General features: G+C 45.8%; 1 protein-coding gene across 1 annotated transcript; it reads right to left on the bottom strand.

Annotated features, from left to right (window-relative positions):
• Window positions 1-664: 664 nt before the first annotated feature.
• PIP4K2B (phosphatidylinositol-5-phosphate 4-kinase type 2 beta) lies at window positions 665-26,771 on the bottom strand. The gene is made up of 10 exons (XM_016164720.2): window positions 26,471-26,771; window positions 17,433-17,530; window positions 14,484-14,580; window positions 11,945-12,097; window positions 10,922-11,068; window positions 9,905-9,943; window positions 9,280-9,393; window positions 5,948-6,206; window positions 5,341-5,444; window positions 665-4,771 (listed from the first exon to the last, which is right to left on the bottom strand). The coding sequence occupies exons 1-10, from the start codon at window positions 26,627-26,629 to the stop codon at window positions 4,691-4,693; spliced, it is 1,251 nt and encodes a 416-aa protein (XP_016020206.1). The 5' UTR covers window positions 26,630-26,771; the 3' UTR covers window positions 665-4,690.
• Between the last annotated feature and the right edge of the window lie 264 nt (window positions 26,772-27,035).

The raw sequence follows: 27,035 nt of genomic DNA on the forward strand, positions 1-27,035 counted from the left end.
TCCCATCCCTCAAGATTCTGATTTAATTGGCCTTTCAAAGGGGCCTGGGGACCTGTCTTTTCTAAAAGTTCCCCAATAATTGCACTTTGCAACCTGTAGTAGAAGCCCTAATAAACAAGTGGAAATTTTGTATAGCATGGTGGTACCCAAACTTTAGCCTCCACGAGAATCCTTTGGAAGGCTTGTTAAAACAGTTTGATTCATATCTGCAGAGGGACCTTAGAATTTATATTTCTGATTTCACAGGTGTCGTTTATACTGCTGGTCTAGGACCCCACTTTGAGAACCCTAGATTTTAAGCTAAACATCTAGATGGAGAACCCGAGATATACACAGGTGATCTGTTCAAAGTTGGCCACACAGTCAAGGGAAAACAGGGACAGGTGTATCAGGTGTATGGCTCCTGGTCAGTGTTGGTTCTGCACAGCTGGAGAAATGGGTGAGTGGTTTGTCCATTCCTCAGTGTGTGTAATGACAGATGAACAGACTAACCCCAGTGCCTTGCTCTTAACCATTGCTTATAAAGCACATCTGAAATTGGGTGACCAGAATCATTGAGTTTGGAGAAACTCAAGCCATATGCTGATTTAGCCCAAGCAGCATCTGAAACATGGACCAAAACTTTTTCATTCTGAAAAAAATAAAAGGCTCATTTCCAAAGGACTCAATGTATACACAAAGCTTTTTGAGTTTTATTTTCCTTGGGTTGGAGATTCATCTTAACATGCATGCATTTACAGTAATAGGGTCTCGAATTGTTCCAAGCAGACATTAGACAAGCACAGGGGCTGAAAATTCCTATTTAAAAAATGGAAACTGCAGTGGGAAATGGAGAAGTCACACGTATGGTGGGGTGGTAGTTTATCCTGCGCCCCCAAAATTTAAACTTAATTCACATTTTTTTATTACAATGCCTGACCTGATGTTTGGGTGTGCTGAGCAGCACCCAGCCTTCCCCCAAAGGTTGTTGGTTCCTACTTCCTTACAAAATGGCTCTGAGCCAAGGGGAAGGGGCTCCTCTGGAATATTTCTTTCCAACCTCCAAAAGATCTCAGCACAACCTGGGGACAGTAGAGTCTCTTCCCTTGGAGAACCCCTTCGTAAGTGGCACATTGCAGAGGAAGGCTAGTAGGGCCATGTACACTGACCCTTGCAGATGGCTGGTAAATTTAGGGGCAGTTGTTTGAATGTGTTTTCCCTTTGATTCCTGTGCTCAAAGTGAACCCCCCTCCCCACATTTCTGCCAGAAAGAGGTGAGATTCCTAGAGTTGGGGGGAGCCACAGGTCTAAGGCCAGAGCCCTAAAAGTTGTTTAAACACACTCCCCTCCGGCCCCTAACACTTGAGTAACTAAAATGCTGGGAGTGCTCAAGTTTCTTCCTTCTCCCAACTTGAACCAGTAAAAAGACAATTGAGATTGGTTACTGAGAAAAGTCTTGGGTCTTTGGTCCACCTCCCCAGGGCAGGCCCTGGCAGACTGTGACAAGGGGAAAGTCACTAGGGGAGGAGTCCGTAGTCCCAAGTCCTGAGTACTACCAGGGGACCTGTTTGAGGCCTAAAGCACAGGCAAGAGAAACAAGTGAAGTAGGAAGAGGGAGAGAGGAGGAAGAGCTGTCTGTGGTAGGAATTTATGGAGTGCCACTGAGAACAGCCACAGGGGCGACTCGTGGCACCTGCCACAGACCACTAACCCCTGAGCTACGTAAGAAAAGATTGAGCACTGTTAAGTCTGTGCTCCTGGAACTGCTGGCTTCCCAGCCCTGCCCCTTACCCACCAACTGTGGGTCACAGGGAAGGAGCTGCACTGGGGGGTGGGTAAGACTCAGTGGTTCATTTACAGGAACAAGGGCCAGAGGCCTTCATCTAGTGGTCTAAGCAGAGTTTTCAGACAACTCCTCACTTTGGCTGGGAGACTATAGTTTCTTAGCTGCTGACTTTCAGAAGAGGGGCGGGATGTGAGAAGCTGTAACTGGTTAGGTGGTAATGGAGGGAATGGGAGAGGAATCCTACCCATATCCCCCTCCAGATTTTATCCAGTCAGCCATGTCCTATTCTTATAATTTTGTTCTTGGGAGACACAAAATTATTCTGGGATACCATAAGGCTCTTGACCTTCCTGGCTCCAAAGAGTAAGGTTGAGGATAGTCATTTCCCCTAGGATACGTTCCACTGCCCAGAGAGGGAATGGTGGGATTCAGGAAAAAGTGAGGGCAAATATTTGGGGATTGGTTCACTTTCTCCACATTCAGACTACAAACCAAATAAAATATCTTCATCATTACAAAAAGAAGAGAAAGAAAACTTGTATAAACCAAGATAAATAGCTTTTAAACATTTGAATGCCAAAAGAATTAGAGGGCCAAACCCAAGGTTTTGAAGATAACACAGAAAATGACCTTTTAAAAAAATCTAAAATCCACCAAACCACAGCTCAAATGTTCTGACCCAATCAACAATACTGTCAGAAACATGAAAAGAGCATTTGAAACAGGTTCTACCTCTCAAAATGTAAACAATATACAAAAAACAAAAACAAAACAAAGAACCCCCACAAAAACACAAAAACTCAATGTTAAAGAAGTTAGATACCTGGTAGCTCATCTTTAACTGAAAGGATTGTGTTACACAGTTCATACACATTATGGCAACATGATCAGCAGACAAAATGCAGGAAGCCGGTGGGAGCCCGAGGCTATGGAGGCTGCCGGAGGACAGCCTGCCAAGCTTTGGAGTTGCTGGGCCTGACTAGGAGCAGATCCAAATTTTCATTCTTGATTAGGAGGTGGGGAAATCAAGTCCAAACATTATTTCCTATATAATCCCTTCCTAAGTCAAATTTGTTTTCTCCATGAGCCACTTGGTTTCAAGTTGTTCCCCAAGTCACTTCGTGGTCTCACTACTGATGTTCAGAGCTATCTATGGCCCCTTCCTGGGGCTAGGGCAGTTGTTTGCCTCTTCCAGAAGGTCCTGGCAGCCCTAGAGGAGTCCGAGAATGCTGTCTCCATTCCTTCCTGCCCTAGATGCTGCAGGTAGGGCACAGAGATGGTGCTGGTTCCTGCTCCAGAAGCTGAACTTGGCCAGGTTTGGAGGGAGCCACAGGAAACCAAACCATTCACTCAAAATACTTCCACAAACATTCTCTGATTATCTACACGTTTTACCATATCTCATCCCAAATCCTCCTGATGAGGGGGTGAGAAGATACAGGAATGTACCTCCGCCAGTGCAGGGCCATTTTCTCTCCTAGCCAGACCAGACTGCTCTGATGTCATCACAGAATGAATGACACACGGCTCAATTCTGAGGCCTAGGTAGCAAGGCTCAGAAGGTGGGTGGAGATTCTAAGGAAGCTGCAGGACGCCACTCCTGAGGAAGCCTGTGGGTGGCAGATCTGCTAAAAGTCTAGAGCGGGGCATCAGGGGAAAACAGCCCCAAGGCTGAGGCCATGTCCAACCCCACGTCAAGCCTCCAAATTGGATTTCCTGGGTCACATTTTCAAGTGACCCGGAAACAATCTCAGGCTTAGGAACCACATTCCAAGGTGGGGGGCATCACTCCCTGCTGGCTATAATGTCCAGGTAACAAAACCACAGGCACAGGGAGTCAAATTACCTACACTGTAGCCCTGTGGCTCAAATCTCTGTAAGGAGCAGCGTAGGCACCAGGAGATCTGCCCCCAAATTAAGGCTCACCTGTAAGTGAGGGTGCCTGGAGAAGGTCAGAAGAAAGTAAATGGATGGAGGTCACAAGCCTTCATTTAATACTCATCAGCTTCTGGGGTTTCTCCAAGAGGGAAATAACCATTTAAGCACAGGGGTCCTTTCCAGTTCCTTTTGACCCAGTGGGACGCAGGCTTTCTAGAGAGGACATCTGAACTCCAGGGGTCGAGAGAGCCCAGGGGCTTGAGTGATGATCGTGAGGTTCTCTGAGAACCAACTGTCCAAGGGCCCAGCTGCAACTTCCACACCCTACCATCCCATGAGGATGAACTCACTCTCCTCTGAGATCTTTGATTCTGATCCAAGATGACGGATGGTGATCTGGAGTGTTCCTTCAGGAGGACAGCATTTAGATGGAAGAATCATTTGGATCCAAGGAGGAAAGGTGAAGGAAGTTGTGCACAATACTTCATAAAATTAAAAAATTAATTCAGACAAGATCAAATGCAGCAGGGCTGAGGTATCTGACCTTCTCTCTTTTGGCGTCAGAGCACTTGGCTCTGAGAGGACCCTTGGCTAGGTCTATGGGGTGCCTCTTTAACTGTGGTGAACTCAGGGTAGGGTTGGGGAAGGTGGATAGAGTGATGACACATCATTATAAATAGCAAATCTGGAACAATGAAATTTCAGAAATAAAACCCAAATAAACCCACAGTCACCTCTATCCCAAAGGTATCTTAAAAGGTTACAAGGTGACACAAAGGAAACCCTTTTTTAACCTGGGTTAAATGGGGGGAAAATCAAGGGTAAGCAGAAGGTGAGGCTATATCCTGTGAGCATATGCACACATAGCACCTCTCTCCTCCCAACTTAGAGTCTCTCTCAGTGTCACAGGCTACAGTCTCACTGCGAAAGCCCTCCCTGACCCCCACTCTGCTCCCACCCTCCCATCTAGCCCAAATATACCCTCTTCCCCTTCCGATCCCCGACCCCACATCTTGCTCTCTGGCTCTGACTGAAGGTAGAAGGTCACTACGTCAGGATGTTGGACATGAACTCGTTGAAGCGTTTGGAGTACTGCTCAGGGTTCACAGTCGAGATCTCAGCCCCCGCCTGTAATACACAGAGGCCGATTCAGATTCAGCTCCTTGTCCCTCATCAGGAGGCTTTACCTGGGAGGTGCCTGGGTATTCGGGAGCCTCTGGATCAGCACTAGAGCTGAATATGAACCCTCGGGCCACTTCAAGAAGTGGAGGCCATGTCTTGGAATTGCCCTGGCCTCCTCTTCTGATTCATGACCCCAGGGCTGCACCCACTAAAGGAGGGGCAAGGCAGTAGGGAGGTAGCAGAGAGACTCCCTGTGGGGGCTGCTGTTTGGAGAACGGTAATTTGAAGTCCACGGGGAAATGGGCCTCTCGGGAACAGTGTGGGCAGGTAAACAAAGCTATTATTGGCGGTCAACAAGATGCATAACATGCCCAGCAGCCCTGGGGGAAGGCATCAGCGGGCTCGAAGTCCTGAGGGCCAGAGAACAAAGGGAAAAACAAGCTGGGTATGTTACCCAGGAATGGGGTGTAATGGCAGAGAGAACGCCAGGCAACCAGGCAGGCTGCTCTTCCTGATCCCCGCCCCAGGGGTCTGAGGACCCACCCACTGGGTCTAAATGAAGACAGAAAACTCACCCCATGTTTCACTGTTTTGGCAGCATGTGCAGCTTTCTTCTTAGCATCATATGGTGTGAGGATATCGATGATGGCCATGAAATAGACCTCCTTTTTAGGGGCACCTGAAGAGGGAGGAGAAGTAGGAAAGGAGGAAGAGTGGCAAGGAGAGGAGCAGAAAGCAGCTAGGTCCATAACCCTTCAGATATGAGATCCACATTCATCCCTACCATTTTGAATCTGAGCAAAGAGATGACTAATGGTGGGTGTCTTTCTCAGAAGCTTTTCTCGAAGCTTTCATAGCTCTTATCTTATTTGATTGTCACAGTTCCCCTGTGGGGTTGACATCAGTATTTATAAGGTTTTGTCCATCCCATGAACCAGAGAACCATGCCTCAGACATCCAGAACAAGCAGAGAAAAAAGGCCTAATAGAGAAGGACCACGGGGCCCAGAAGACAGAGTTACTGGTGGTGACCCAATACAGGAACCTAGAGGTAGGAAGAGGCCAAAGTCAGCAATTAATGAGGTGGAGGTCCAGGTTCCCACAGGGACATCTCAATAATGGGCCTAAAGCAGGTAGGAATGGGGGCCAGAGGTGGACAGGACAAGCACAGGCTCCTACTTACTTTCATGGCTTTTCATGGCATAGACATCAACAGAGGGATCGAATTCCCCAGGACCAAAGAACCGAGGAAAGCTGAGGAGGTTGCCAGGGCTGTCCGGAGGTGTGCCGTAGGAGCAGAGCAGGTTGCCGCCCATCCCATCATTCTCACACTCCTCGTCCTCTGCCCTCTCCTCCACCTCCATCTCCTCCTGCTCTGCTCGATCAACATCGTGGATGCCCACCAGTAGGCTATAGTCCATGATCTTCAGCTGAGCCAAAAACTAAGGAAGGTTAGGGAAGGAGAAATGGAAGGAAGAGGTTATACATCCCAGTAGCATCTGGAAAGGGGAGATAAAAGTGTTCCTTTTAACTCAATTTTCCAATTCTGAAACACAACAGAGAATAAGACATTAGACACTCTGCCCTTAATAAGCTCACATCTAATGGAGAAGACAGTCATTCCACAAGGGCAAGGAGCTGCAGGAGTCCAGAGCGGCAGGGAGGAAGGGCCTCCCTGAGGAAAGGGGTTGAGATTGAGCCTGATGGATGAAGAGGAGTCAGGCAGGCAGAAGCTGCAGGAGGAAAGGCAGAACAAGCAGTGCAGGAAGAGGGAAAAACCATACAGTCTGGGATCAAAAGAGCCACGGCAGGTTTGAGGAAAGATATAACGGAATGCTGCAGTAGACAAGAATCTGGAGAGATGGATGCAACACAGCAGTGTCTTTCAAACCATAAATCTCAATCCATTATGAGTCCTAAATCCAAATTTAGTGGGCTGGAACTAGGGTTCTTTAAATTATTATTAAATATCATAAAACAGAATAGAAAATATCAGAGTACATAACATGAAATAAAAGAAGACAGTATTTCAGTTTGCATGTGTGTGTCTGTGTTGGGTTGCCAGGTAAAATGTACTTCTGAGGGTCATAGCCAAAGTTTGAATAACTATGTAATTTGGCTTCTTTGCCAGTTAGGGTAAAAATGGGTAGAAAAAGAAAAGGGAACATGACTTAAGAACGACAGAGCCAACCAACATTCTCAACCCTTCCTGCAACATCAAGAGGCTATGCAGTGCAGGGGGGAAATTCTGGAGCCCACCACTTACATTGACTGTGTGGCTTCCTTCCACAAAGCCTCAGTTTCTCATTTATGTGAGTGTGCAAGATGGTGTCTCAGGTCTTCTGATCTAGGAGATGCCATGACTTGAACAAGAACAATAGGTGTGGGAATGGTACAGGATGGAAATGGCCAGCTGGCATTCCAGTGTACCTAATAATGAGGCCAGAGTCATTGGTCCAAATCCTCTGTGGACTAGCCAGCAGCCACCAGGAGCTATGTGGCAGGAATTCTGCCATGGTCACAAATTGAGCCTGTGGCACCATAAACAGTCCAATTGACGACTGTGACTAGAGAACCAGGAGGAAAATGATAGGACCAGAGCAGCTCTACACACATGCCCAGAAAACAAAATCTCTGATGACAGATCAGCAGAATCTCCTCAGTAAAGGTGAGTGGCACCATTCCAAACACCTCTGGACAAAGCCTTCCCAAGGCCTAGGGAGGAGGGGCCGGAGTCCCAGGAGAAAGTCCATGAACCACACACCATCCACCTGAGAACATTTACAAAGCCACATGCAAGTGAAAAGAAATTGTATAAATTGCCTTAAATTCTTCTTAGAAGCAGAGTAGAAAGAAAATTGGGGAAGAGAGAAAAAAGACTGACTAAACTGAACATCAGAATAAAAACACCAACATAGTAGGGAATGATTAAGGAAAAGTTTCCTAGCAAAAAGAAGTTTGTAAAACCTATATTCAGAGCAGTATTATTCGCAATGAAGCAATTCAAATGTGATGGTTAATATTATGTGTCAACTTGACTGGGCCACTAGGTGCCCAGATATTTGGTCAAATATATTGTGTGTGTCTGTGAGGGTGTTTATGGATGACATTAACATTTGAATCAGTGGACTGTCCTCCATAATGTGGGTGGGCCTGATCCAATCAGTTGAAGGCCTGAATAGAACAAAAAGGCTGAGTAAAAGGGAACTTCTGTGAGTAAATGGGAACTTGCCCTGCTTGTGCCTGAGCTTGAACATCAGTTTTTTTCCTGTTTTTGTTTGCGGACTGAAACATCCACTCATTCTGGGTTTCTAGCCTGCCAGCCTCCAGACTGAAACAGTACTATCAGCTCTCCTGTGTCTCCAACTTGGCAACTGCAGCTCTTGGGACTTGTCAGCCTCTCTAATCGTGTGAGCCAATTCCTTATAATAAACACCGATCAATCAATCAATCAATTTATCTATCTACACCCTATTGGTTCTGTTTCTCTGGAGAATCTTAATGAATATATCAAATGTCCATTGGCGGATGAATGGGTAAATAAAATGTGGTCGACACATACAATGGAATGCTATTCAGCCTTAAAAAGGCCATTCTGACATGATAAAACATGGATGAACCTTCAAGATATTATGGTAAGTGAAATAAACCAGACACGAAGGACAAATAATGTTTGCTTCCACTTATATGAAGTTCCTACAGTAGTCAGTTGAACAGACAGAAAGAATGGTGGTTGTCAGGGGTAGGGAGAAACGGCAATGGGGAATACTGTTTAATGAGTATAGAGTTTGAGAAGATGAAAAAGTTCTGGAGATGGATGTGGTGATGGTTGTACAACAATGAGAATGTATTTAATGCCACTGAAATGTACCCTGAAAAATGGTTAGTATGATAAATTTTGTTAGGCATATTTTATCACAATAAAAAAATCAAAAACATTTCTAAAGTTTATAGGGTTTGGTTTTAATGAGCAGTCACCCAATTTATTTAAATAGGAGATACTGAGTTATCAAGTGGCCCAGATATCACATTCACTATTTAGTACCTGTATTCCCTGGAGGAGCTTCTCAGCGGGAAGTCCCATTCCAGCCAGAAGGTTACTAGGTAAGTGGAGAATTAGAGCCACTAAAGGGCATGATTGGTGGATCTTACTAGCTGATTTCCTGTTGCTCTGATGGTCAGATGCCCCCTCCACTATGGGGATCACCAGAAAGGAAGTCTGAAGGAGTGTTTGAGAAAGGTGTTGGGGCAAATTAGTGAAGAGATGAGGGAAAGCATTCCATACTGAGCTACCGAGGTTCTACTGGCACAAACTGTGTCCTCCTAAATGGAAGGTTCATTTGTACTAGCTTTAGGTACAAATAACTACCCATATTGCTCAAATCATCACCCTTCCTTTTGTCCACACTCTTGGAAAGTAGCGAATTAAATTTTACTTAAAGTTCAGGAGGCTCTTGCTCTGGGGACAAGACGGGGCTCTGCTCAAGCAGGGTGAAAACGAGGGTTAGTAAGTACCTCTACGTCCCGTTTCAGTTTTTCCAGGAAGTTCTTTTTACTCTCCTCTCCCACATGCAGCTTCTGCCCTTCATTGAGAAAATCATTGTCTTTAAACGTTGGCAAGTCCTTGGCCTGGGAGAGCAATAGCGGTGTTAGGCTAGGTGGCCTGATACATTCACCCCAATGAGTCCCTGCTGGGGGCAATGGCACAGAAAGGGGAAGGGTCTTTAGAGCACAGATGATCAACCTGCCAAGTCAACAGTGCAGTGCAGCAGGTTAGAGTCCCAGGCTTTGGGCAGGCAGGGATGGCAAATGTGTGACATACGTCAGACAATAAGAACTGACCAAAGCGTGTCTTCCTGATGAGCCTGGACTACCTCAGGGCCCAGGCACCCACTTGCTGATTCAGGCTGGACCATGAGATGGAAACTGCCAGCCCTCGAGGACTATGAAAAACCCAGCAAGGGCAGGAGACCAACGCTGAGGTGAAGCTGAGGCTGAGGACAGGCAGGTACTTATTGACACAAAGCACTGATAGACTTCATGTCTGGGAAGTGGGCTAGGGTCTGTGGTGGAGGAAGACACAGGATGGCTGATAGTGTTTCACATTCCAAGTGACCCATTCCACACATGATCAGCATACCTTCTCCTTGTCACTCGCTTCTCTGGCAACAGTAGAACCCTGAAAGGATAAGAGCCATCAAAAGTCCAGATGAGGCAAATTCCGCTGAATGAGAAAACATGCAGCAGTCTTTGGGGAGAGGCAGCAGGTGAACTGAAGTAGGCTGGTTAGAATCCTAGAGGGGCCGGGAGGCAGCAACTTGTTCACTTTCTCTGTCATAGATCGTTTGCGGAGCACAAGAAACAGGGCTGTACCAACAGACTCAGTCTCTGCCCTTAGGGAACTTTTCTTCTAACAGGTGAGATAGGCATTAAGCAGTAGTGACATTAATTAATTAATCTATTAATCACAATAATGCTAAGTGGTATAAAGGCAAAGACAAGACACTCTGAGAGCATGTAGCACAGGGGAGGGGCCCGGATAGGAGAGGGGCAGTGGCCAAGGTCTGCTTCCTGGAAGAAGTGATATTTGAGTGGAGCTCAGAAGGGTATATAGAAAGTAATCAGGTGGGGAAAGGTGCAGCTGGAGAAAAGGGCAGGAAGGGGAAAGATTTCAGGTAGCCTACGTGGAATCTTGAGGAAGAGGAGAGCACAGGCACTGCCGGAATGGACAGGAAACCAGTGTATTTGCAACAGAGAGTGGGACAGTAGTCAGAAAGTCAGTTTTAAGAACAGCAGAACGCTGTGGTTCACAGGCACGAGTGTGTTCTTTTCGGTGTCTAGAAATGCTGTCAGTCCACGGGACCTGATGCCAGAGTGCGTGCGTCAGCACAGCCAGTCCCATACTGCTGCCCTTGCTGTGTACATCCCACTGACAGGAGTTGAAGAACATCAGTTGTTACGTAAACATGATACATGTGGGGCTGAACCACCTGCCACTGTCACCTGGCCCATAAGAATTAGGCACATCAACTCCAGAGTCACCTGTCCATGCCAAACATAGGGTCTGGATTTCCCATTATGTGGCGGTTGGAGTTGTGGCCCCTTCAAGCCTCAGGGAGAGGACAGCTATAGAGCTGGGAAACACAGAGCCCTTTACCTTGAGATCATACTTGCGGTGTACAGTGAGCCGATGGCTGAACACGTTCCTGGTGACCACCATGTAGGTTTCCACGCCGTCCACAGTCAGGCGGTACATGCCCAGGAACTGGGGTAAAAGGGTGTTCCCGTGACACTCTACTATGAACTAGAAAGGAGGGAGGAAAGGAGGAAAAGCTAAGGAACGTATGAAGGAACCAGGACAGATGGAGCTGTCCCTAGGTTGAAATGCTCCCTGCCTGGGATTCTAAGTTGGTTTCTGTGAAGTCATGGGGTTCCTCAGTTTTACAATAGGCAATAGCGCCTCCCACCCCCAACTGGCATGGCAGAGCAAGAGGCTGAGCAGGTGGAGCCCCTTTGGTTTCGTATTAATGGGATTCCACCACAGGAAAATCACTGATCTAGGCCCTGCATCTCCTCTGTGGCCTAAATGGGAAAACCACAGGGCAGAGAGGGGCTGCTGAGGGAGGGTTGTGATCTGGCCATCTGGGAAAACAGAATGGTTCCCTACCACAAACTCTTACCCATGCTATGCCCTAGGGTTCTCTGCTTTAACTCCCCAAAGACCAGAAGTTCCTTTCACCACTTCACAGGAGCCCCAGAGAGAAGCTAGCTCTGCCTGAAGACCCAAGCAGGCTCGGGACAGGCACTCAGATGGTGCCACCACACTCCCTGTTTCTCTCATGGAGAGGTTCCAGATGAGTGGGGAGTAGGAATGAGAAGAAAAACAACCCTGCCAAGCCAACAGGACCTCTTTTAGAAGAAATGAGGCAGGTGCCAGCATGTGAAAACTTCTAACTCTGACAAGAAACAGCTGTTTAACTGGGACTGAGTCAATAATATGCCTTCGTTTCTCTTTGTGGGCATTTCTCCTCACAGAAACACGGTACCAGGGAAGGGCTAGGTTATCAGGAGGAATCTGCGATTACCAGAGGACCAAAGCCTCTCCAGGAAGCTCCACCAGGGGTTCTCTTCTCCCTTTCCCAGCCCACCCTCTACTGTCCAGGCTTGGGACTCACCATACCTGGTGGTACTTCTTTAAGATGTTGTGCATCTCAGCCACATCCTCACTTGACACAGTCTTGATGACAAAGCGCCGGTCATAGGTGGTGAGGAAACGTGTGCCACATCGGCCCTGGCTGTCACTGTTGATAGGGGCACTGCGTGTCACTGAATTCTGATGGACCAAAACAAAAGTGGGCTAGTATTGGAAAGGGAACAGGACTCTGACTTCTACTCTGAGCCTTCAGTTATGGGCCAATTTGCTCTAAAGCCAACTACACTGAGACAGATGGGGACTAACCCACCCCTTTTCTCATGGGAAATTTACATCTCTCCCAAAGGTCTTAAGAAGGACAAGAGTTGTTCCTAATCCTTGACTGGGATGGGAAGATTTACTATGAAATATTTCCTTACATTCTGATCCCAGATAGCTACCTGAGATGTTAGGGAACTAGGTTCTAATCCTGCCGCTCACATGTAATATGACCTTTGGGTGAGCCATTTAACTTCTCTGCTCCTGAGTTTCTCACCTGGAAAACAAGGAGGCAGACCAAGATGATCTTCCCAGTCTCTTGCAGTGACAAAGACAAAGCTTAGGAAAATTCAAGTCTAGCATAAAGAAGCGATAAACACTGGCGTCTCTTTTTTCTGTATGTACCCTGTTGCTGGAAAACCCTTTTCAAAGCAGGAAGTTGGTCCTCACCTCTCTACCAACACCTCTCCCCTCACCTCAAACTCCTGCTTGTCTGTGCAGGGCTATGAGACAGTTTTGAGGAGTTTTTCTGGTTCTGTCTCTGCTTCTCGAGGCCCTATTCCCATTAATATCAGAGAGCAGTAGAAGCTTCAAAAGGAGGGGCAGTAGAAGGTGTGAGTTAACCGAAGGGATGTGTTCACCAAGCAGATGCTGGGAGAAGACCTTTGGGAGGCCAGGTAGAAAGGGAGATCCCAACTGCTCCCATTCCCAAGAAAACACATGTGCTGATCTGCTCACAGAAACACTTCCTCTCCAAGCCCTTTCCTTATTTCTTACCTACGGCCCTACCCTTTACCTTGACCTAATGCCTCCACATAAGACCACCTTCATGGAGGAAACTAAAGTGTGAGTGGTGAGGGGCTCTATAAACTAAAGGAGCACCCCCCAAAACAGAGTGTCCTCAATCTGAAAATGTTGAGTAGGCTGCATGAATGAGTGTCTCACTCTCCCGGCCTGGTCCTTCTACCAGAAGATTCAGAGGCCTCAAGCCCAGCTGGGAAGTCTAGTTCTCTCCCTGCATCATTTCCAGGCAGCATTTCCTGACTCTCTAAATCACCAGCACTCTAAGAGCACAGAGTCTCCTCCCTGAACACTCTTCTCCCTGCCCCCATTTTAGTCTTGAGTATAATCATTTGCCCACAAGCCTATTAGAGAAAAAATGCAGACACAGAGGATGTGGTTAGACGGCCAAAGGAAAGGGACAGAGCCACAGTGGAAAGAAGATGTCCAAGCAACCTGAAGTTGCAATAATGGCAATAAGTTTTCAGAAAGCCACAAACTCCGATCAGGTCATGATTTATTTGGTTTAGGATTTGGTCCTAACAGAAGGGCTGGAGGGGCCTCCCAGGACCTCTTGGACATAGGTATTCCTGATTGTCCAAGTTCCCGGCATCTCCCCTTCTTCTCATATCCCTCACCCTCCCTCCTCAGGATGCACATCTTTGCAGGAGGCCCTCCAGAGTGGAGGGCAGAGGGCAGGGAGACTCACCCAAGGTCCATCTGTTTCTTGTGAACTACTCTGGGAAAGATTTATGGGGAATGGGGTGGAGGAATTAGTGTTTTAAAAGATGGGGACATCCATTTCAGACTTCACTAGGCTATACCCTCCTTTTTTCCCCACAGACAACTGAAAGTTAACTATGATTCTTACTACTACAAAAGTGAAGTGGAAGATTCTCCTACCTTCACTACCAGGTGGAGAAGTAACAGAAAGCATGGACTGAGTCAGACTACAATGTCCTTAAAATTGGGATTGATTCCTCCCTCTAGGCCAAAGGCCTCTATGACAGTTTCACCCCCTGAAAGGGTCAGTCAGTTCCCCAGCCATGTCTATCCCCACTCCCAACCTCAAAACAAGGGACAAGTTTAGGAGGTGGCACTCAAACCGGGTGAGAGGTTACACTACCCATGAAGTCTTCCTTTTCTAATGTGTCTTATCTGCTTTAAGAAAACTCATCTCCCCCTGGCAATAATTCTCTCTTTTAGGTCAAACCATGAAGGAGAAGGTTTCTTCAAGCTAGACTGGGATTGTCAGAATAAAATGAAGCCGCTTCCGTAGGCCCCTCTCCCTCCCACCGTTCTCTCTCCTGGATAGAGGAGCCTGAGCCTGTGAGGCATCATCAGAAGCACTTCTAAGGCACTCACCCCTCCAAGAACCTGCCAACATACAAAAGACTGCCTGGGCTGGAAAGAAGCATGACAGGAGGACACAGCACAAGAACAGTGGACACTTTTTTTCTCGGCTACTCCTGTGGCTTCCTGACCCCACTCCACTCCCGAACTCCTCTGATTCTGTAGACACCCGTACCTGGTAATCCTGATCATCAATCCCAAACCTCTCCCGAAGATTTCGGAACACCATGGGGCAGTACTCCTTAAACTTAAAGCGGCTGGGGAGGTTCTCCCTAGGGAAAAGCAGAGAAATGTCTTTGTGAATGTCTCCTTGCTCATCTGAATTCTTACACCAGAAATTCTCAAAGTGTGGTCCACAGATCACTGGGATCTGAAAAATCTGCAGTGCTTAAAATGTCAAGTTTCTAGGCCCCAGAAATTCTGGAAGTGCGTCCAGAAATCTTCGTTTTCAACAAACACTCCACATGATTCTCAGTATAAAAAAGTTCAAAATACTTTACATCCCTTGTGTTCACTTTGTGTTCACTTCATGAAAGTTAATCTAGCTGTATACTTATAATTTGTGTACTTTTTCTGAGTATGTTATCTTTCAATAAAGTTTACATTAAAGAAAAAAACCTTACTGCTGAGAAGTGAGAACTGAGTGTAGGCCCCACTGTACTACAGTTGGGTGGCGGTATCTGAACAGCTACTGTGAGGTGAATGTCAGTTGGACTGCTAAAGGGAAAGGCCTTTTTCATCAAAGGAACCCTCTCCTTTGGAGATGTTTCTATCAAAACATCCTGGTTACACCCAGGAATCCTCGCCTTTGGCTTCCCCTGGGATGGAGGAGGAGGGTGCTTTAAATGGAGGAGATCCTCATTCAATTGACTGGAATCTCATCTTTTCATGAAGCCTTGCTTGTTGGCACCAAACTCCACCGTTCCCACTCTTTAGTCCCAGGAGGGGAGAGAACCTTTGAAGTGATGCCTCTTGCAAATCCTCCTTGTTGACAGTAGTCACCCTGCTTCAGAACTCCTTTTCAGAAATGTATCCCTAACTCCTCCAGGATGACAGATTTCAAGGAAATAGAAAGCAGTGGTTTCCATGGGTCAAATCTGGCCAGCTGCCAGTTTTTGTAAATAATGGCTTATTGGGAAACTTAAAAAACAAGTAAATAGGTAAATAAAAAGCAGTAGCATCTCACAAAGGCCAGGGCCTAGTCTGCCTTATTGTACCCCTGTCTTCTAGTAAATAGTATTGTAGTCTAATAACTAGCATGTGAACGGTCATTGAAAAGACAAAAGATATAAGGATAAAAGAAAATAAGAGATTGGATGCTCTGCTTTAAGCCAAGATAGCAAGGTGGTGGAACTTCACCCGAGGCCATGGACCCTGAAATGGACAGTGGGGGAATGCCCACTTCCTGGGCCCTGACCTCTGGGACAGAACAACCTCTTTTCTTGCCTCCAAGCTGAGGGCTTCCCCTCCTTCCTTAGGTGGTGTGACACTATGATTTAATAAGAAATATATACTGGGTTTTCCTCCCTGTTTCTGGCACAGAGTTCCTCAAACCCTTGGAATTTCATAAGTGATAAGCGTAATAAAGTTATCTTTTGTTATTCATAATAAGCCCCTTTCAACAATACCTGAGTTTTTGTTAGTGAGGTAACTTTTGGAAAGCCCCTAAGGAGGGGTGCTAGTTGCCAGGGGAACCAATCAGGATTACAGGGTTGGAACTTTCAGTCCTACCCCCTGACTTCCAGGGAGGGGAGAGGGGCTAGAGGCTGAATCAATTTCCAATGGCCTTTGTAAAGAAGCCTCCATAAAAATCCAAAAAGGCTGGGTTCAGGAGCTTCCAGGTTGGGGAGGGTGGTGCACCCAGAGAGGGCATGGAAGGCACCATGTCTCCATACCTTGCCTTACACATCTCTTCTGTCTGGTTGTTCTCAAGTTATAATATTTTATAATAAACCAATAATCTAGTAAGCAAACTGTTTCCCTGAGTTCTGTGAGCCGCTGGAACAAATTAATTGACCCTAAGCAGGTCAGTAAGAGGCACAGGAAACAACCTGGACTTGCAACTGGCATCTGAAGTTGGGGAGAGGGCACTCTTGTGGGGCTGAGCCCTTAATCCGTGGAACCTGATACTAACATAAATTGTCCTACAAAATTGCTTGATGCATGGAAAACCCACACATCTGGTGTCAGCAGTGAAATGAAATGTGGTAGTAGTGTGAGAGTAGAGGAGAAACGCGGGAGAGATTTTCTTCTCTGTAGGTGGCCACTTAGCAAGTGGCAGCTATGAAGACAGATGACTTCTAGAATAAGATGTTATTACTTACAATGGCAGAGGGAGGACACTAAGGGACATTTTAAAATCAACCTTCTCCCAGCTAACATTCTGGAATTGGTGAGGTGACAGAGCCCAGTTGGTGAGGTGGTAGGGACTGTGGGACAATGGAGAGTGGAACCAAATTCAAATGCAGAAAGGATGAGAATGTGAGCAGCAAATAGTTGCTGGGGTGACCCACAATAAGATAAAAAGCAAGGCCTCCAAAGGGCATAGAGCAGGCTCCAAACTGTGCCAAGCAAGATAGCTATTCCAACAAAGCCTCAGACAACCTTCAGACACCAGCGTTAATACAAGAAGCCATAATGAACAAAAGTGGGCAGGATTACTTTGGCTAGCACCCTCAGACACCATGCTTAGCCTGTTGTTCACACACCAGTTAGAGAAAAAAGAGCTTGGCTGTATCCCAGGCCAGGAACATGGCTGGCAGCTTCTTGACTCAGACTAAGATCAAGATAGGGCCACTGCTGTCAGCCTCATACTAGATACCTCAGCTCTGGAACAGCTCGCTTCTTCCTAAACTGGCCCTAGATGAATCACCCTGGGACAAGCCGCATGCCCCAAGGAACACTGGAGGTAGGCAGATATAGGAGTGAGATGACAAGACAACAGGAAAAGAGACACATAATGAATACATTTTTCCAGCCAGTTTTTCAGCACTGTGATCCAGGTGTCACTGTCACACCCTGCCAGGTGCTGGCCTGGCCCCACCTTGCACGAGGTTTCAGAAGCTCTCCGCCTCAAGGGAAAGGTCTGCCCACAAAACCTGAGCCCACTCAATAAGCAACTTACTTATTGAAGAGATGATTGTCCACCTTGATCTTGCTGTATGCTTTGAAGTCATCTGGCATTAGCATGACAGGGACAGGGACATTGCTCAACTCATTGATCTGCAAAGCAAGAAGAAAGTGAAGTTCTCAGCTGGAAAACCACCTGCTTCAGAGAGATAATATGCAATATGGATGCCACCATCTCATTGAAAACATGTCTATGGATTCCCTCTTTGTCTTTATTTCTGCTCTTCTCTTCAAGTAAGTTCCCAACTTCATCTCTACCTATTTAAATTCTCTCTACCTAATAAAGTTCAGCTCAAAAGGCATCTCCTCTGTGAAGCTTTCTATGACTCTCTAGACCATAAAAGTTCTTTCCCATCTTAGAATTCCGGAAGCATTGTTTGTGTCCATCTTTTGGCCATCTCACAGCCTCCCTCATAATTGTAGTTAATGACTATAAAGCTTATATATATAACCTGCAAGGCTATAACCTAGGCAAGACAGTATTAATGATCTTTGTAAGCAAAGATCATCTAACTGATCTTTGGGGGCTCCACAGTGCTTGGTCCCATGATTTGCATATGGCAGGTACTATATAAATACTTGTCAAATGTAATGATAAATGGATCAGTGAATAAATGTCACCTGACCTTTGTACATATTAATTGAGGCCTTTGAACATCTTCATACACATTGCAAGTCACTCAAGAAATCAGCTTGGGGCAAGAAAAGAGCTGGGTGTGTAACTCTTATCTAGAAAGTAAAGGATTAAATTTAAAGTGAGCAGAAGAGGTAGACATCTGACGACCACTGGTTCACTCTTACTCTGATTAATGCAGGCAAGCCAGTTCCTAAAGCTGTTTCCTGCCTTAAGGCTGACCTAAGGGAGATGGGGTAGGATGCTTTGCTCCCTCCACAAACAAACCGTCAGGGAACTGGAGCCCGGACAGGGAGCTGGTTTCCCATTGGTGCAGAGCTGAGAGGGCAAATCCTGAGCTTCTCCATCCCCAGCTTGCCAATTAGTGGTCTAATAACCACAGATATCCTCTCACATCACTGTACAGTATTTGACATTTGACCTTCAACCCAGTTGCCTCTAATACATTCAGGGTTTACCGAGGAAACCTTACTCCTGACTTAATGGATAGGGAGAAGAGCTCAGCTTTGTGTCTCCCAGACACTTTCCTTGCAAATCCTATTATCTCAATGAGGCCCCATGTGGCAGTGAGGGAATAACCTAGAGTCATTAGGACTCCTCCAGGAGCATAAATGAGGGGAAATGGCACTTAATTTGCTGCCCCTTTTATATTCCAAACCTTTTTTATTTAGAAATGTCAGGAAATAGAGGAAATTAAAGTTAATGCAGTAACTGGGCTGGGGAATGATACCTTCCTAGACTTAGAGAAAAACCCAATTGACTCATGAGGAAATTAAGGAGGGCACAGGAGTGTATGGGGGAAGGGCCGCGGGGTAGTATTATAACTTGGCAGTGGGACAGAGACTCAATAAACTGCTGGGAAAAACTGACTGGCATAGATACAAGAGTATATTTTGTATATGATTCCATTTATATAAAATTCTAGAATAGGAATCTATAGTGAGTGAAATCCAGTAAGAGATTGCTTGGGTTGGGGGGAGTTAACGGTAAATGGACATGAGAGGTGTGATTCTAGGATGATAGAAATGTTCTATATGTTGTTTGGGGTGATCATGACATGAATGGATACACACTGGTTGAAACTCATCAAACCGTATACTTTAAATTGCCAGCATCCAGGTCTGTGATGCCTGCCACTGGCTAAATGGCCGCAAAAAAAAAAAAAAAAACCCCATGCCAGTTCCCATTCCAGGGGGTGGTCAGAAGGGAAAATGATTGTTAAGTGTGTGCCTACGAGGAAACCATTCCACTTCCTTGTTTTTCTGCCATCAGAAACAATTCATGGTAGCTGTCCCACTTCCTTTTTCCTGGCATATTAAACTTGGCTCTGAGAGTTAAAGAAGTTGTTCATGGCTCTTAATGCAATTCTGCCTTTTCTAGCTCATACCGTCAAGCTAGAAAGAACGTACCACTGGCTCAGAGAGTATGGTTTTATACCTAGGTTGTACAGAAACAAACTACTAATCTTCTACTAATTGATTTTGGGTTAGTCTAATATCCAATCTAATATCTAATACCCAAACTCAGTGCGAAGGCCAGGACTTGGGACAGGAGAACTAGAAAAGACTAAAACATTTGCTTGAGAGGGGTCCACTGCCCCTTAGCCAGGAGGAAGTACTCTAACAGGAGCTGTTTAGGAATGCTCTACTCAGTAATCCTCCCTGTAACTTGTAGTGTGGCGTAGTTTGAATGGTTGTAAATTGGTCAGTTTTTAGTTCTCACTTTATCTCTATTCTTGACTATACAACCCAATAGCAGATGATATATTGGTAAACAATCCATAGATCTGAACTATGTAGACACACCCCTCATTTCCACTGGACTACAAGAAGATGATTCATCTAGGGATTAGCTGGACTTATTTTTTTAGTTGCGCTAAATTTTATAGCCCCAGAAAGTCCTATTCAATTTCAATTGAACAAGCACTGACTGAAATACCTACTACATGCTTCATTTCATGTCAGGGAAGAGGGGGCGTGCAGTGGGGGAAACGCCGTGCACACTGTGCACACAAAAGTAGGAGGCTTATCCTCTTATCAGAGAAGTGATACAAACCCATGATACAGTGAAACCTGAAGTGAAGCAGTATGTAAGTGAGAGCACAGGGACAGAGACATCAAGAACAGCTGAGGTTCAGAGGAGGGTGAGTGTAGCATGATCAGAAAGTCAGACTCCTGGCCTCACACATCGGGCTAGAAACAGGGCACCCTAATGCTCCTCCTGGTGTCGCCAAGAGCACCTGACACTAGAAGAATCTATAAGATCACATTACACCTGGCTTAAAAATCTTCCCAGGCTTCTCATCAACCTCAGGGTAAAGTTTTAACTCCTTAGCCTCACATTTACAATCTTTCCTGATTTTGCTCAGACTTGCCCAACTGCTATTCAGTTTGCTTCTACTCAATGTATCGAGGGGCCTTACTATATACCAGTACTGTGCCAGAAGCTGGGGATACAAAAAATGAAAAGACATGGTCTCTATTTAGCTGGAAAGACAGACAACAAATAACTAATATAATGTGATGAGTGCTATAGAGTTATGAATATAGAGATGTAAAAACAGATTAAGAAATGATTGATTCTGCCTGGGAGTGGGAGAGAGGTGGTTGCTAGAGGAAACCACAGAAAAATACATGTGAGGAAGGCCTAGAATGGTAGTTCTCAAAAAAATGAGACGAAGGGAATTCCAGGCCATGGGAACAGTCAGAAACAAGACTAAAAGTCACGAAAGTACATTGCCCATTTCAGGTATTGGGGGAGGAGAGTCTGTAGGGTAGCAGGGTAGGCCAGAGGTACTACGTGGAGGGAGATAATACAGGAAAGACAGATGAAGAGCCTAGTATATTATCAATTAATAAATAACCGCTGCTTTTATTTATTGAATGCCTATAAGTAGCCGGTGCTTTATGTTATTATATATGTTATACATGTCACAGTATCGTATATATGGTTCTCTATTATTTTTAATACTTGTCATATAAATTATCATTAATCTGATTTTGCAAAAGAGGTTTCGGGTACCTTACTCAAAGGTCACACAGACAATATGTGTAGAGTCAGGATTTGTTCCCGGGTCTGCCTGGTGCCAAAATCTGGGCTCTTTATACTGTGCTGTGCAATCCTTATGGATAACTAACTTAAGTAGTGTTTCCTTTTCCTTGCATCTATCCTAATAATCTGCAAGGAAAGTGCTGTGCTCATTTCACAGAAAAGGAAAATGAAGCTCAGAGAGGAAAATTACTACTCCAAAGCTATATTAATCATAAGGGGCAGAGCCTGGATTTGAACTTAGGTTTGACCACTATATGATAAATTTGGACTTGACTATAAAGGCACTGCAAAGTCCTCTCAGGTTTAAGTCTGTAAATTCACATATCATATGGGTGATACAGAAAGAAAATGGTGGAATCAAAATCAAGTAAGGATCAGAAAGGGCAAAGACAAGGGATAGCAAGACCATTTATGGGTCCATTACAATAGTTCAAGTGATAGACTGTGGCAGCAGGAATAGAAGGAGGAATAAAACCAAGAGATTCATCCAAGAGCTGGCTAAATGACACTTCCTCTGCAAGAGCTTCCCTATCTTTCTCGGGATGGATTAATTACTCATTTCTCTGTGCATCTTTATATCCTAAATATCACAAGTTCACTTGGGTAATTATTGGGTAATTATTTGTTTACATGTTTAATTTCTCCAGTAGGCTGTGAGTTTCTATAAAGGAAAAGACTACCTTTTCCATTTTTATGTCCCTATAATGACTGACACATAGTATTGTACAACAAATGTTGGCTGGAGAGATGGGTAGCTAGAAATAGGGGACTGAAGGATGGCTAACATTAGGATAAAGAAAAGAGATAGTAAAGCTGGCGTGACCGTGCCAAAGGTTGATGGTCTGGAAGATGGGAAAGAAAATTAAACTTAACCACTGAGGCTATAACCAGACTGTAAAGAATCTTAAATACCAGGGAGACAAGAATAAACTTTATTTGGTAGACAAAGAGGAGTGACTAAAAGTTTTGAAGCATGAAAGTTCATGACTAACACAACGTTTCAAGATGATGTGCCTCTCCTTTACTATCTATCACATTTCTACACCAACCTCTTTCACCTTCAGGAGAGCACTTATGGAATGCAAATGCATTTGAATATCACATTAAATACAACATATTAGGATGGTAAGTCTGTTTTATCTCACTCATGTAAGTGGTTTTTGGATTATTCACATGATTAACTCCATGAGCCATTAGCATAAATAATGAGGAAGCCAATCAAGCTGAATGAGGAACAACTTAGAAGCAGAGTTCATTCTATGCTGATCCTACTGGAGATGAAAATTCAGCCGCCAGTTCTGGTCTGGTGAACTTGTGATTCCAGAAGCCTCCACTTCCCTGTGTGACCGTCATTGGAACTGTTATCCAGGAGGCATGAGCTGAGCATTCAGGATTCCTGACATGTCTCAGGGTTCCATGGGTGACTCCGCGATAGGTCCACCACCACTGACAATCTGTTTTTACCTGCCACCATTAAGACAACATGTCGTGATGGGAACCACACTCTCAAGACCACAGAAGTCCAAGCTAGACTTGAAACTCTAGAGAAGAAAAGGCAAGAACAGAGAGCTCCAGGTGCCAACAAATTCAACCCTGGGTTTACTCCTCCGTTTAATTCCTTGGTTTTCCTTCTTCTCCTATTTGAGTCCCACTGTTCTCTATGAGGTGGGAAGTCCTGCTGAAGGACAAATTCATCCAAAAGCCTCACTAGAAATAGTTACTAAAGATTTTTAAAGAAGCAGGGTAAGAGAAAAAGGCAAGTAAGGAGATTGCACTGAGCAAAGAAAATGCGTGGACAGCATGAAGGTAGAATGTGGGAGAGAAATGAGCAGACTTAAGAATGAATCTGTTCCTCACATCATATGCAAAAATGAACTCCAACTGGATTATAAACCTAAACGTAAGAGCTAAAACTATATTGAGTTTTTCTTAGAAGAAAATGTAGAAAAAAACCTTCATAATCTTAGGTTAGGCAAAGCCTTCTCAGATATGACACCGGAAGCACAACCAACTAAAGTAAATAGATAAATTGGACTTTATCGAAATTAAAAACTTGAGCTTCAAATGAAACCATCAAGAAAGTGAAAAAGACAACCCAGAGCATGGGATAAAATATTTGCAAATCATATATCTGATAAAGGACTTGATCCAGAATATATAAAATACTCTCACGACTCAATAATAATGACAAATAGCCCAATTAAAAAACAGGCAAAAAATTTTTTTTAATGGGCAATGGATCTTAATAGACATTTCTCCAATGAAAATATACAAATGGCCAATAAGCACATAAAAAGATGTTCAACATCATTAGTTACCAAGGAAACACAAAACAAAATGACAATGAGATAACACTTCATACCCACTACAATGGCTATTAATAAAAAAGACAATAACAAATGTTGACAAGGATGTAGAAAAACTGGAACCCCCCATCCCCAACACACACACACACACAGGCGCGCACACACGCACACACACGACTGGTGGAAATGGAAAAGGTGCAGTTGCTTTGAAAAACAAGTCTTGCAGCTTCCTACCTGGGCAGGCTTCACACACATCTGGTTCCTAAAATAACCAATTGGTTATCAAGCCAGGCCTTCTTCCTCTGGTCTCCACGCCCCTCTCTGAGGCCATCTCTTCCCTAACTCCAGAAAGACTCTTTGAACTTTTTTAATCCACTAAAACACTGGTTTCTTCTCTTTATTAGTTCTCCCCTGAAAGATCCAAAGTCTTCTGATATTTCTCCCTGTCTCCTACACAGTCTTTCTTTACCAAGTCCATGAGCTGCATCCTTTCCAGGAGAGCAGCTCAGGTGACAAGACTGAGCTTAAAGGCCTCTCTTTTCCCACCTAGAAGTAAATCGATCACCTCATGACATAGTAACTAATTTTGCTATAGATAAAGACATATCCATCCTTCATATCACAAACACCAGCAACTATAGGCCATTATGGCCTAAATGACTGAAAAACTAAAAAATAATTAAAAAAAAAAAAGCGATATCTGAAACCTTAGATTGCAAAAAGTTCCAACAGTGGGCTTCTGAAGTAAGGTAATTTCCAACAAAGGCTAGCAATCCACCAAGAACATGTGGTCTTGACCCTCTAGAGAATTGCAAGATTTTAGACTCTTTTTCTGGGGAGATGTCTCCATTTCCAAGATGGGGACCTTTAAATACTAGACTTATTACATGCTGAGTTGAAGCAATAAAACTTGGGACTAACTCACCTCTGAAGCTCAGCCTGTCCACGGTGGTGGTGCCCAGAGCATTTCCCCTGAGGTGCTTGCCCATTATGCCCAGAGGCATGGTTCTTGCTTAAAGTCAATGCCCTTCTGGCTAGCCCTCAAACAAACTTTCTTAAAGTGACTCCCTCTTTCTTAAAGTGACTAGGAATCACAGATACCTATCCATCCACCATTTAGAGGCTCCGACTCGATGCCCACATCTCAGCAGATTGATTACCTGCCTATCAGAAAATCAAGTACCATATACAATCCCATGGACTGGCATGCATTCAGGTTCTTTAACAAGACCATAATTCCCAACTGTCCTTGCACTTGGCTGAGAGAGAGGATAAGGCACAGGAGGCAAAGAAAATGAGACCTGTCACTCAAGTACCACCACTGGCCAGTACAACCCACAGTGCTAGACAATGAGCTGCATCTTTTTATGTGATCACAAGTGAGCTAATCTTTCACCCAGGCCTCCATTTCTTCATGTATAAAGTAAGGGACCCAAGGTCCCTTCTGGCTAGCTGTAATATTCCTAACTCTTGGACCTCTACCAGTTCTCTAAACAGACATGATGCTTTCTAGTGAGAAGTAGGCTACAGGACGAAATTAAGGACTGACTTCTAGGCAGGGACACAGGGTTCACATTTTGATGACCCAATTTTTCTTGTAATGTTGTCAAAATGACCCCTGAGGCAGCAGGAAGCAGGAGGAACAAATTCTGCTAGACTATTGGCCTGAAGCGGCTCCCAGAGGTCTGGGCATTAAACCAGTGATATCCTTTATCCTAGCCAGGAACCTCACCTCAGTACTAAAAACTGTAACCTGCCCAAGACTAGGAAACCAACAAAGACCTCACCATATACAAGTTCTTTTCTGTAAAGATCTAAAACCCTGGCTCAGACTATGGTTCTTGAATACCCAGCCAAAGGCTTCCCTACCAAAGCAAACCAAAAAGTCTTGCTGGCCATGGAGTCCTCTGCCATCATTTGGTCTCATGGGCAATTTCAAGTGCTGGGAAAAGTCAGGGAGACTAAAAAACTGAAATCCAAAGGAAATCCAAGCCATTGGCTTCATCTTCCTCATTCCAAACTTTTAGTTGGTGAAGTTGGGTGTTCAAGGTCCTTTTACTTTCTTTGCTAATTCCTGGAGTAGAGACTCACAATGAAATTGTCAGAATGCAAGCATCAAGTAGTTACAAGAGGAAGAAGACTCTAAACAAATAGGACATGAAGTCTTCCAGCTTAAACACTGCCTGTGCAGGGCTTCCAACTTCCTGACAGGGGCTGTTGGACAATCTCAAAACACCCCAAGGAGCCAGGGACCTCTTTCTCAATCCTAATTACCAACCATTATCACACGCTTCACGACCATACAATAGAAGGCTCAATAAATGAGAAGTCCACATCTTTGACGTAAACACCATAGGAAAGTGCAAGAAGACACATTATTTCTACTATGAATAGTCTTTATAATCAGGCCTCACCTTCACTCAAATGGTTACATTCTCTTCTCCCTAACCCAGGAAGACCCTGGTAAAGAGTCTGTAGTTCAAAGAAGCTTGTGCTTCTTCAGTTGATACATCTTGTTCAAGAAGAAAAAAGGGAAACCAGAGAGGAGTTCCATAGTCAGGGGTAAGGAGATCTAGAGGGTGGGAAACTTTGAGCAGCCAAACCAACCAAACGACCAGAAACAGAGAAATAGTGAGGCAGGCCAATACCACGTGCCCTGTCAACTGGACAGTGAGCTGGCAGCGGGTTATAAGGAATAAGGGGGAAAACATATGTAACAGGGTGAGGTGAAGAGAGGGAAAGGGGATGAAAGCGATTCCACCGTACCCAGGCCTTCCCTCCGAGCGCAGGGGTGGCCCGAAACGAGCGTACCAGACGCAGGAAGCCAGAGGGGCTGGAGGGAAAGGGAGGCGGCGACGGCATACCACGAAGACATCAGGCCTCGCGTGGCGCGCGGGGAGTGCACACACGGCCAGGACAGCGTGCAAGGGTCAGGTGGGCGTGCAAGTGGATTGGCGAGGGGCTGCAGGCGTCACTGGCAGGGCTCGCGGGGCGAGGGCCGGGGCGGCGCGGGGCGTGGGAGAGCGCGGGGGAGCTGGTTACCGTGTGGTTCACCCCCCACATCAGGACGCTGAGGATCGGCTCGCTGGCCCGGAATAGCTTCACTTTCTGGCACACGAAATGCTTCTTCTTGGTCTTGGTCTTGCTGGCGCTGAGCGGCGCCACCGCCACCGCCGTGGTGCTGGTGCAGTTGGACGACATGCCCGGGGCGGCGGCGGCGGCGGCGGCGGCGGGAAAAGTGGGGGGCGGCCGAGACGGCGCACAAGCCAGCGGCCCCAGGCCTCCCCCGGACCGATCCCCACCTCCGCTCCCTCACCGCGCCATGGTCGCGCCCGTCCCGTTACCTCCCCACCCCGCCCCGGTGGTTCCGTCCGCCCCACGCCCCGCCCTCCCCGCCCCGCCCCCAGGGAGCCGACCGGCCCGCTCCGCACCCCGCCCCCGAGCGTTGCCGCTGCCCAGCCGTCACCAGGCCCTCTTCGCCCTGCGGGGGTGGTACTGCCGGTCCCGGGGGGGCAGCAGATGCCCCGCCAGCCCCTCCTCCCCGGGCCTGACAGGAACCGGGCTGGCCTTCGCGCGCGTCAAAACCCTGCTCCGGAGCGGGGAGGGG

The sequence above is a fragment of the Rousettus aegyptiacus genome, unplaced genomic scaffold (assembly GCF_014176215.1).
Source record: "Rousettus aegyptiacus isolate mRouAeg1 unplaced genomic scaffold, mRouAeg1.p scaffold_m13_p_6, whole genome shotgun sequence".
Classification (NCBI taxonomy): Eukaryota; Metazoa; Chordata; class Mammalia; order Chiroptera; family Pteropodidae; genus Rousettus; species Rousettus aegyptiacus.

What these genes read in the sequence shown, in the direction of transcription:
- PIP4K2B (XM_016164720.2), bottom strand. Translation starts at nt 26,629, where the DNA reads ATGTCGTCCAACTGCACCAGCACCACGGCGGTGGCGGTGGCGCCGCTC. An exon ending in GACAATCATCTCTTCAATAA is followed by an intron (nt 14,581 to 17,432) that starts GTAAGTTGCTTA and finishes GCTTTTCCCTAG; the next exon opens with GGAGAACCTCCCCAGCCGCT. An exon ending in AAGCGAGTGACAAGGAGAAG is followed by an intron (nt 9,394 to 9,904) that starts GTATGCTGATCA and finishes TTGCTCTCCCAG; the next exon opens with GCCAAGGACTTGCCAACGTT.